Below are 12143 nucleotides of genomic sequence, written 5' to 3'. Positions count from 1 at the left end.
ACCGTGCTCCTCTGGACTTTAATCCTCTCATTTAAATCACATAATAGTGTTTTACCTGCCTCAAGGCAGGGAACTGGAATTCAGAGTATCTTGGTGAACTTTTTTAACTCTAGGAGTGAGTTTGTGTTTTTATTGCTGTCGTTTTGTTGGATTCTTTTCTGATTTGTAACTTTTCCTCAGAACCCTCCGACATCCATTCTCCCCCCAGGCTGTCATCCTCGTCTGGGAGCAACTACTTGGGTTCACCCTGGGGGCCGTATAACTCTCCCAGGGTCTCTTGGAGATGTGGTTGGGAGAGGAGACCGCGGCTGAATTGAGGCGCCACGGTTCCCCAGCTCCGATGTCTACTCTAAGGCAGGAGTAGGGTCGCTGCGGGCCACGAAACGCCCCAAGCCGCAGCCTCCCCAACACTACCTCAGCCCCGCGCCCCGCGTCTACAAAGCTTCGACCTCCCTCGTGCTTGGGGAGCAGAGTGCAGATCATACCTGCCCCACGCACCCCCGGCTGGCGGAGGCGCCGGGGAGTGACCAGCGAGGCCCGAGCGGCCGTCCCCTAGCCGGCTCCGCTCTGGGGCGGGGCCCACCTGTGCCGCGGGGGCGGGGCCGGGCCGGGGGCGGGGCCGGTGGGCGGCGGGCAGAGGCGCGGGAGGCGCGGGAGGCGCCGGAGGGGGCGGGGCGCGGCGCGGGGCGGGCGGCGCACCTGGGTAGCCTCCTCGTGGGCAGCCCGAGAGCGGGCGGCGAGCGAGGAGCGGCGGGCCGGCCAGCTGCGAGCCCGCGTCCGGGCGTGGGCAGGAGTCGGCGGGGCCTCGGGAGGAGCATGAGCCGGCGCCCCGCGGCAGGGCGGGCGGCCGGGGCGCGGCGCTGAGAGCCGGCCGGGGCCGGGCCGGGGCCGGGGGCGCAGCGCCATGGGGGGCCCCCGGGCCGCGCGGCCGCTGCTGCTTCTGCGCCCAGTCAAGCTGCTGCGGAGGCGCTTCCGGCTGCTGCTGCTGCTCGCCGTGGTGTCCGTGGGGCTCTGGACTCTTTATCTGGAACTGGCGGCGTCGGCCCAGGTCGGCGGGAACCCCCTGAACCGGAGTGAGTAGCGCCGGGGCCGCGGCAGGCGCGCAGCAGGGAGGGGGCAGGGCCGGCGGCTCCCGCCTCGGGGGGACCCGCCCCCCATCTCAGACCCGGTCTCCACCTTGCTGGGTCTCCAGGTGCCGGGCGCCCCGCGGGAGGGAAGCCGGGGAGCCTCGGGGCCAACCCTGGCCGCGCTGGGCTCGCAGACCCGGTGCCAGAGAAACGCGTCCACGCGGGCTGAGGTCCGTGTCTGGGGCGCCCTCGGCCGCCTCCACCAGGCCGCTCGCTCAGGTCTGCGCGGCCCAAACTTTGGTACCCGCCTTCTCCGTGGCTCGCCCCGTTTGCTACCCTGCGGCGTTTTCGGGGGGGGGGGGGTCCTTTATTTTAATGATACCGCCGTGAGCCACTCGCCTCCCCCTCTTCCCACAGGCCACTCCCCTCCCAGCCCCTTCCTCTTCCTCCAAGTCTCCCATCTCCCTCGAGCGGTCCCCTCTCCTGGTCCTGGCCACCCACCCCCAGCGGGTTGTCTGCAGCCCCTCTCGGGAACCCTGCGGAATGAGCTGAACCCCCAGACGCTGCTCAGGGCAGCTCAGTGGACCGGGCAGTGGGTAGATTCCTGCTTCTCTTTTTCCACGGAGCCAGAGCCACTTAATTTTTCTGTGTCTCAGTTTCCTCCTAGGAAAATGGAGGGGATGCTCTCTTTCTCTTTTTACTTCAACAGGCATGCCTGTCCGAGGTCATTTTCAGTTTACTACTGACGGAGTGAAGTAAAACCTCCAAAGTGTCAGGCACTGTAAAAAGGTCGCTGCAATAGTTGGAAAAAAGAGAAACTCCCAGAACTACTTAGGTGCCCTTCCCAAGCCTGAAGGGTGGAGGTTTATAATTCCAGACAACGTACGGAATTATAAACATTCCCCCTTTCAGGAAATCTAAGGGACGACTGATGAAACTCTGGTGAGAAGATGCTCTAAGTTCTTGTGTCAGCTGTTCTGCCCAGGGCTGGGTGTGGTGCTTTGCCTCCTCTTGTGGCCAAAGGGAATTACTAGAGTCAGTAATTGAGCTGGTTCAGGACAGAGACGGGTATTTATGGCGGAACCTCTCACTCTGTGGCTGCTGAAATATTTCTGGCTGTGTGTTAGGAGACTGGGCTTCCATTCCTGGTTCTGACGCTAACTAGTTGGGAAATCCAGGCGCAAATGGCAGCTTCTCAGGTAGAAGGAGGGAGTTGGTCCCTTTCAATGTGGACACTACGATTGTGTGATCTCCCCACCTGAGCATTTCCAGGGTCAGGGAGCCCAGCACACCACGAAGAAGGGTCTTCCCAAGACAGGTCCACGGGTCTCAAGTAGGAGAGTTCTTCCTTCTGAAGACCAGTCTGCCTTCCGTCAGCTCTCCAAGCCTTGCTCGCTCCTCTGAAAGACAGGGTGTATCTACTCTTCCATACCACGGCCACTCAGAGAGTCCCACGTGGATGAGCCCAGGTGGAGTGTGGGTGGGTGGGAGGCCCTGGGAGGGATCTCCCTTCTCTCCTCCTTGGCCACCATCTTCTTAACTGGTAGCCAGTGGAGTCCTCTGCACAGATTAAAACCAGAGAGGAGGGACTTCCCTGGCGGTCCAGTGGTTAGGACTCCACGTTTCCACTGCAGGGGCCACGGGTTCCATTTGTGGTCAGGGAACTAAGATCCCGCATGCTGCGGCATGGCCAAAAAAAAACAAACAAACCCAGAGAGCAAAGCAGTTGCTTTGTGACCCTGAAATGAATGGCCTCCCATCCGCCTCCCTCAACCCCAACACATACTTTTCCTTTACCCCAAGTGAGCTTTCTCCTCAGAGACCGGAAGCAGTTTGCCATAAATTATCATCTCACACCTGGCTCCAAACCTCTGTCTCCTGTTGGCTGTCTCATCCTTAGCCATCAGTTCCTGGGTCAGTTTCCTTTCCCTTCTAGATGAATCTTCACTTTCTGACTGGGTTTCCTTATTCTTTGTTTCCTTTTCCAAACTGACCCTTCTCCAGAAGAATGTTCTCAGCTTCCTAGTCCAGAATTGGCTTTCCATTTCCCTAACTGTTGTTTTTAACAGTGCCCAGGCTTGGACCCCCAGGCCTGGGCACTGATGGATCCCTCGTGTCCTCTTCTCAGCGTCCTAGAACTCTGAAGCCCGCCTGCTGTCAGGGTGGCTTGTCATGCCGGGCGGTCCCATCATACTCTACTCTTTCCTTGATTTTCTTTTGGAATGAGATTTAGACAGTGGTTGCGCTTTCTGGCTCCTGGTCCCCCATCCTTTGTTTTTAAGAAGCTCAGACAACGGGGCTTCCCTGGTGGCGTAGTGGTTGAGAGTCCGCCTGCCGATGCAGGGGACGCGGGTTCGTGCCCCGGTCCGGGAGGATCCCACGTGCCGCGGAGCGGCTGGGCCCGTGAGCCGTGGCCGCTGAGCCTGCGCGTCCGGAGCCTGTGCTCCACAACGGGAGAGGCCACAACAGTGAGAGGCCCACGTACCAAAAAAAAAAAAAAAAAAAAAAGCAGCTCAGACATCATGCATCAAAGTCCTGTCTTGTCTTACAGGAGGGGGTGGGGAAGGAGGGATTAGAAAGCAGAGCGGTAAGAAGAGGGTTGCTAGCCTTCCCTCCCGTACACCCTGGCATACAGCAGCAACCAGAGCCCCAGCTTGGCTCTGCTTCCCAGCAAGCCACCCTGCCTCTCTCCAGCCGCCCCTGCCAGCTCACTCCACCACCAGCCTTCCTGTCATCTGCAAGGCCAGCCTCTGTTACCAAGAACCTTTCATTTGCCTGTCCCTGTGTGACTGCCGCCCTGATCTGGTGCTGGGAGAAGTGTATGGAGAGCTGGTAGTTACAAACTCCGGGGTGGTCAAGTAATGACAGGGAGCGTGCTTCCTGCTTCTTACGGAATAACGCCGTAGTTTGAGGTGGCTGATAGGCAGTTTGGGCTCCATCTGCAGAAAAAGATACAACCACATTTGGAGTAACTTCAGGGAGAAGCCACCGAAACTGCTCACGGAGAGAAGAATGGGTCCCTTGGACGAAAGAATGAGAGCTGTTTACTCACTCACGCACTTATTTATTTATTATTTTAAAAAGTAAATTTCTTCATGTATTTATTTTTGGCTGCGTTGGGTCTTTGTTGCTGCGGGGGGGCTTTCCCTTGTCGCGGTGCGCGGGCTTCTCATTGCGGTGGCTTCTCTTGCCGCGGAGCACGGGCTCTAGGCGCGCGGGCTTCATACTCACTCACTTAAACAAATATTTGTTGGGCACATAGCGCGAGCAAGGCGCTGTGCTCGGTCTCTTAGATGTGGTGATGGCTCTGTTATGGTTTCTGCCTCGCACAGCTTTCCCTCTAGGAGGGGAGTTCAGGTGCGAATATGAGAATAATCGTAATAGGAGACAACCGTTAAGTTTTACAGAGGTAGAACCTACATGTTGCTGTGACACTTCTGGAAATGGGACACGGCTCTTTCAACTAACATTTCACGGAAGTGGTGACATTTCAGGAGATCTTGAGGAGTTGGTAAGACTTTAGTGGACGCAGGAAGAGAATGCTATTCCAGGCAGAGAGAGTGTAGCAGAAGCCAAGACCAATAGTCAGGGAAAAGTTAGTGTTTGGAAATGTTGAGCATCTGGGTTTGGTGAAACAGAGGGTGTGAAGGAGGATAGGGGATGGTGCCATAGTATGAAAGACTTTGAATAACAACCTTAGAGGGTGGCATTTATTCAGTAGATAAGAGAAAGCAGTCGAAAGTTTTAGAATAAGGTGGTGTTGTAGAATGGATAGGGAAATAGTAAAACTGTTTAACCATGCTGTACTTTGGTATGGGTGGTGGTGCTGGGATGGGGCGGAAGGTCCCTTGCTGTGGCTGGCATTCTTCTTCAGCTGCTGGGTCATGGAGCTCTCCTGAGGACAGGTCAGGGCTCTAGTGGGACATTCAGAGGGCCTGGGGAAGTCACTGTATACCAACACGTTCGTAAGTGTTCCCGTATTTTGAGAACTGGCACAGGGGTACCGGTGTGTACTGGCTGAAAGCAACCCCGGGCACTGATTATTATTGGAAGTAAAAGACCCCGTCCTGGCAGCTTTTAAAAGGCTATACCCATTTGTTCAGACTGGATTAGCTACGTCCTGCCGGAGGGCAGAGGTCTGGACTAAAATGGTTTCGTGGTTCTTTGCTCTATAATTGACCTGCTGCTGAGACCAGCTTGGTGCTGGAACCAGGCGATCACAGCTGGGCACAGAGCCAGGGCCGAGTGGCAGACCAGCCTCTTTCCACATCTCACCAGGCTGGGTCTGCAGTGTTCCCATTTAAGTGTCCAGTGTACCTGCTAAACCCCAAGGTGTTTCCAAGCCTGAAACCTATAACACATCTGTCCGGCTGGCCCCTGCGATTCCTAAGTGACTCCGAGTGGGCTGCGGTGGCATAGCCACAGATGTCAGGCGGACCCTGCGGCTCCCAGGGTCACCACAGACATTCCGATTTGGAAGGGAGACAAACCCTCCAGTGACAGAGGTAGCTCAGGGCGGAACAGTAATCTGAGACGCAGGCCAGGAGAGAGGGAAAAACAGATGAGACAGATGTGTGGGCAGAGCGGGAAGGCTGTGGCTTCGAGCTGAGCCTCAGAGCAGAGGCGATTATGGAGGGAAGCACAGCTGCTTCGTGGGCCCCTTGGGCCCGGGACCCTGTCGCATGTCGCCCTGGCTGGACTGCCCCTCTTTCCCATGGAGCCTCTGGCTCCTTTTCCTCTGTCCTACTTACCTCTTTACGCTGCCATTGTGGCCACCCAGCTGCTGCATGGAACTTCAAGTCAGTATTCAATTCAGGGCAAATACTAGGCACTCAAGTACCTTGTGGTTCTGGATGGTAAGCTCTGAATTTCCAAGCACCTGATATTTTCCACTGGCAGATACTTTGCTTATCAGTGATGGATCCAAGAATAGAACCTAGGAATTTTTGTTCCTCGTACCATAATACATATAAACAGCAATAGCCTTTAAACACAAATGCAAAGGATAAGAATTAAGCCATCGATGCTTTTCCTATTAAAAGTGTGTATCCTTTGGACCGGCGCCGTCTGCACCAGGACCACAGGGTGTGAGGACAGGGGCCCTCACCCAGCCTTGGCCTCTCCTTTCCTGGTCTCTCTAGTCCTTTCTGACGTGGCCGCAGAATCCCAGCTGCACAGCCGGCCCTGCTATCCTGCTGTCACCCAGGGACCCTCGTGTGGGCTGGGGCCCCGATCTCCTGCTCGGTGGTGATTGGGCTGCCGGCCGCCCCTGTCCTGGGAGGTGTCCAGGTGCCCCGCACGGTTCTGACTGCTTGGCAGCACGAGGCCTTTGAAGCAGCCACTTCTGTGCTGGCTTTAGGAGTGGCTGGTGGCACGCTGCAGTAGTTTTCCAGGCCCTAGAGCCTGGCCTGGGCTTTATGGAGCGGAGCGGAGCAGCCGCCAGAGCAGAGTTTGCTTTGGAAGGGGGCCTGGAGGCTGTTCTTGGAGTTGGCCGCTGACTGTCTGCTTCTCTACCGAGTTCCACCGCTCTCAAATCCTACCCTTTTCATTTCCACGAGCACGCTTCCTTCTATCAGAGGATGATGAGGTCTCAGTTAGGCCAAGCATACGTTCTGAGCTTTCAGACAACCCTCCTTTGACCTTGGGATCCACAATTAATAGATTTATATGTTACCTGATATAAAAAGTACTACTGGAAGGGGTGAGAGTAGTTTGGATGGGGTATATATGAAGGGTCCTGAGCTGAATATGTTATACATTTGAGCAAAGCATGACAGATAGATTAAATTTTTACACTCTTAGGTTCCAACAAGCACTGCTTTCAGTGTTAGAAGTATCCATGAGATGAGCAAAAATGAATATTTTTTTAATCTCTGTGATATTTTAGTATGTAATTTACTTCTTATGCTAAACTTAAAAATTTTTTTACCATTGACCAACTTTTTTAGAAAATAAGCATGCAAATTGTCCATGGGGTCCCTGTTTTGTTTGTTTGTTTGTTTGCTTTACTTTTCATGGAAGTACCTTTTTTTGTTTGTTGGGTTTTTTTCTTTTGTTTTGTTTTTTTGGCCTCCCCACGTGGCTTGTGGGATCTTAGTTCCCTGACTAGGGCTCGAACCTGGGCCCCTGGCATTGAAAGCCTGGAATCCTAACCACTGGACCACCAGGAAGTTCCCATGGGAGTATGTTATATGTACAGAAAAGTGCGCATGTAAGGAAGGGTACAGCTTGGTGAATCTCCACAAACAGCATACCCTTGTAACAAACACCCCGATGAAGAAAGAGAATGGTACCAGCGATTTCTGTCACTGCCATAAGCATAGATTAATATAGTCTGTTTTTATACTTTATGGAAATGGAATCACACAGTATGTGATTTATTTTAAAATAATATTTCTTTAGATTATAAAAACAACACATGTTCATTATACCAGATAATGGCTGTGTATCTGGACCACATTAACCCCTATAAAATTACCTTTTTGTGCGTTAGGCACCTAGTACAACTGATCCAATAACTTAAGGAGGGGCAAGAGCCAGGACCTAAGTGCTATGAGACATAGCCCTGTGAAGTTCAACAACGATGCGATTGAGAGTCATTGCTTATCCTGTGTTTGAGAACCTTCCAGAAATGTTTCTTCTGGTCTTTATTTTTTTTCCTGTTTTAGAGATATAATTGACATATTAAAGTGTACAACATAATGATGTGATATATGTATACATTGCAAAATGATCACCACAATAAGTTTAGTTAACATCCATCCCACATAATTACATTTTTTTTTCTTGTGATGAGAACTTTTCTTCTGATCTTGATATTAGAACTAGCTCTGCTCTCTTGAGCAATCCGTTTGTTTTCATTTTTATTGGCCATGTAAATTATATAACCACTCAGGTTTCTCCCTTTGTGTTGGTTACTAGAAAGCTTTAGAATTCAGTTTTTGGTTCATTTGGAAAAAAGTGTAAAGGATTTTATGATTTGCACTTTGGTACCAATTTTATTCCTCTATCTTTTTCTTTTTTTCCCACAACTACTATTAGTTTATGTCATCTTATATTCTGTGGTACTTGCAAGCCGCTTTAACTTTTTCTGGACCAAATCAAGGCATAAAGAAATCAATCAAAGTGCTATGGTATGGTATATATAAAAGTATGAAGAAGAAACTGACAGTCACCTATAATCCCACTACTCTGACCTAGAGATTCTTGAAAAGAAAAAATAAAGTATAATAGCTGTGATAACCAGATGCTGGATTCTGGAAAGAATTCTAGATTAAACACCCCCCCCCCCAAACTTGAATTATTATTTTCCTGATTTTTTTGTTTTTAGTTTATTTAGGTATTGAAAAAAATTGAATGACATTCAAAAATAAATTCTCACCTCCTTATGTGTGAAGTGGACATCAAAAGCTTGGAATTTGCTGACATGCTGGGGCCTGAGCCACTGTCATTGAAAACAATGACATAAATGTAAGGAAAATTGAATAAAGCTTGGGGCACCCCTGACGATACTAATAAAACAACCGAGGGCACTGGCCAGGAAGGCCAGGAACCTCAAGTTTGTCCTTTGGGCTTCTAGCCTCCCCCCAGGCCAATGGGGGGACCAGGAGTGTGAAGAGCTGTGGCTTCTGGATGCAGAAAGTCACAAACATCAGCCATCCAGCCCCTTTACTAACAGATGAGAAAACAGGCCAGGGGAAGAGGTGTTATCTGCCTCCTACCCATTTCTTCTCTTCTTTTAAACTGTGTTTTTGGGAATTCCCTGGTTAGGACTCGGTGCTTTCACTGCCAGGGCCCAGGTTCGATCCCTGGTCGGGGAACTAAGATCCCATAGGCCACTGCAGGTGGAATTGCGCTTTATGGCACCAAGACCTGGGAAGAGGGCCCAAGGTGGGAAAAGGAGAAGGAAAGGTGGGGGTGGGAATAGAGAAATGATATTCCAGACAAACCATGGATTTTATAGAGGCCGACCTGGGAGATACTGTGGGTTCAGTTCCAGACCTCTACAATAAAGTGAATATTGCAAGAGGGTCACACAGATGTTTTGGTTTCCCAGTGCATATAACAGTTATGTTTACACTATACTGTAGTCAATTAAGTGTGCAGTAGTATTATGTCTAAAAAAAAAATCTACATACCTTCATTCAAAAAGACTTGATTGGTCGAGTTCGGGGAAAAAATAGTTTATTGGTTACAAAAATGCTAACCATCATCTGAGCCCTCAGTGAGTCATAATCTTTTTGTAATAGTAACATCATTAAAAAAAGTAAGTAACATCAATGATCACGGATCACAGATCACCATAACAAAGAGAATAATAATGAAAAAATTTGAAATACTGTGGGAATTACCAAAATGTGACCCAGAGACACGAACTGAGCAAAGGCTGTTGGAAAAATGGTGCCGATAGACTTGCTCGACATTCAACACAGGGTTGCCACAAACCTTCAATTTGTAAAAAATCCAGTATCTGAATCGGGCGATTGGGATTGACATGTAGACACTGATGTGTATAAAATTGATGACTAATAAGAACCTGCTGTATAAAAAAATAAATTAAATTAAAAAATTAAAAAAGAAACTAATACTAAACTTTCTTTGGGTTATTTGTATGGAAATATGTTAATATAAATGTTTCAGACATTACAGGAAATTCCTAAAAATCTTATATGTTCTAGTATAAGGTTATAAGTCATAATTATAGTTATTATTTTAAAATGTATATCTCAGAAATAACTAAATTTCCTTGTCAATTGCATTATTATGAACTTTCATCAAATCTTTAACCGTGGTCATTTTTAAGTCTTTTGTCATTTACAGACAGTTCTGGGTGCACTTTGATGCTTTTGCAAAAATGTTCCTATGAAAGGGTTTCATCATCAAGGAATTCATGGAAAAGACTCTTGACAAGTACAGGTTTCTGGTAACTGACTGCACTGCTGAACTGAATGAATAAGCATTTTCAGAACTCTAATGGAAAACTGATGAGTTGTAAAAGTGCTAACAAAAGAGCAAGATGAAAAAAAATTAATTACATGGGACTGAGTGAACTGATGAGGATGATTATAATTTTTGTGACTTTGTTTGAATAAAAAAAAAAAATCCAATATCTGTGAAGTGCAGTAAAGCCAGGTACGCCCATATAAATGCCCAGGAAATTGAGTGATGTGTAGTTTTCAATTCTTTTTTATTTTGCACATCTTGAATGGCTGCAGAGGTGATTTATTTTAAAACTTAAGTAAAATGTTTATGGAGCATTTACTTTTTTGTGGGGGACTGAGTGGGACAAAAAGCATTGATGATTCCTGGGAAAACTTACGGAATTTAAAGACAGGGCAGGGTTCAAATCCAAGCTTTATTTCTCACCAGCTTCAGGACTTATTCCTTTTCAAGCCTCAGATGCTTCATCTGGGTAATGGGGTTATACGACCTCCCCGTGGAGCTTTTCTTATGATTCCATTCGATAAGATTTAGCCAGACTTGCACATGTGAAGTGCCCAGTTAGATTGAACATAAGCCTAGCACATGTCAGGAGCTAGGAGAGAGTTGGCTCCCATCTCTTCCCCTTCAGAGTTTACAATCTGGTAGGAATTAGAAAAAGGCTGGCAGGCAGGAGCATGGAGATGCATTCCTCAGCTGGCCCTCTTGCCACCGTCTCTCCAGCTTCTTGGCCCGTGACACAGCTGTGCCCGGTCCCTCCGCCGTCGCCAGGCCATCCACGCCCGCACCTGCCACCACACGCACATTCTGCCACCGGTTTCTTTTCCATCCTCCATCTTTCTGTCTGCACCCCAGACACAGATCTGCACTGATGGGGAGGGGTGGGTTAGAAGTCAAGGGTTTGGTGGAGAATGAGAGCCACTGGGCGACGGGCCAGGGCACCAAAGTTCAGCAGTTGGGCAACGTAGCCTGTCTGTCCATTGCGTGTCCCTGAGTATGCTCGGAGGACTTCCGGGACTCAGGCAGGAACGCTGGGCTTTATCTCTGGTTTAATCCAAGCTCTGAAGCTGACTTATCGCGCGGGTGCTTGCACAGGTCCTGTTTCTTTTGACGGCTTCGGTTTCGCAGTCTTCCGTTCAATGGGATGCTTGTTTCCGGGTCTGGTTTGGAGCCACTGCTGTGTCACAAAGGGGCCAAGGGGCCAGTCCATCTTTGGACTTCGGGCTCCGGTCTTTCAAGACTCAGTTGCCTGGCAGAGGGGTGGCAGTTATCCCAGCGCTTCTGGCTGTTTGGCCTCCAAGGTCATCCCTGACAATGTGGCCTCCATTCAAGCAGTTGCTTCAAAGATTAAAGGCCTCTCTGCTGAGATCTTCTTACAAATCCCCTAATCCTCTCCTTTCCACCCTTCCTGCCAACCGGGCTCCAAATGGATGTGAGCACATGCACAGCCCCCTTGCCCGCCAGCTCGTCTCTGGACCTCTCAGCACCACCTCTTAGCCAAAGATTCGGGGCGGGGGGGTGGTGGTGCGGTGAGGACTTGGGAGGCTTCCCCAGGAGCCAGGCACAGAGTGTTGGGGTGAATTCTCAGTTCCTGATTCTCCTTTATTTCAGCCAAGCAGAGGGCTGGGAAAAGGGAGAGGCCGAGAGCACATCTCAGGTGAACAACTTGCAGCAACAGAAGGCAGGCAAGCGGCATAGGCACAAAGAAGGGGTAGAAAATTAGGGAGAGAGCCATTGAGGCCGAGGCATCTACCCCATGTTTTCTTTTGATTCAATGACTGTATTTTTCATATCTGTAAGTTTTACTTGGTTCTACTTCAGATTTGGTTCCTTTTGAAAAATTGTTCTGCTTTTAATACTCTAAAATTAATTTTGCCTCGTACGTTATCTAGAGCGGCACCTATGTTCCCATCTTCATTTTTTGGCCCCTGGAGATTTGCCCTTACTTTACGGAGCCCTTAGCTATGTAAATAAGTTTGTCAAATTTTATGCAGCATTCCTTAGTGTTTTGCTGTATTTCCCAAAAGGAAGAGCTCTGGCTTGAAGTTTTTAATTTTTATTTTGTATTTATTTTTTAACATCTTTATTGGAGTGTAATTGCTTTACAATGGTGTGTTAGTTTCTGCTTTATAATAA

General features: G+C 49.5%; 1 protein-coding gene across 2 annotated transcripts in view; it reads left to right on the top strand.

Moving 5' to 3' along the window:
- Positions 1-904: 904 nt before the first annotated feature.
- Positions 905-12143, top strand: part of B4GALNT3 (beta-1,4-N-acetyl-galactosaminyltransferase 3) — a 94738-nt gene continuing 83499 nt past the window's right edge. For both annotated transcript variants that reach the window (XM_059081326.2, XM_067008527.1), the window contains exon 1: positions 905-1073. In XM_059081326.2, coding sequence (XP_058937309.1) covers positions 905-1073 — 169 coding nt within the window. The remainder of the gene's footprint in view (positions 1074-12143) is intronic.

This window comes from Kogia breviceps, chromosome 12 (genome assembly GCF_026419965.1).
Source record: "Kogia breviceps isolate mKogBre1 chromosome 12, mKogBre1 haplotype 1, whole genome shotgun sequence".
Taxonomy (NCBI): Eukaryota; Metazoa; Chordata; class Mammalia; order Artiodactyla; family Physeteridae; genus Kogia; species Kogia breviceps.
This window is presented reverse-complemented; position numbering and strand designations above follow the sequence as displayed.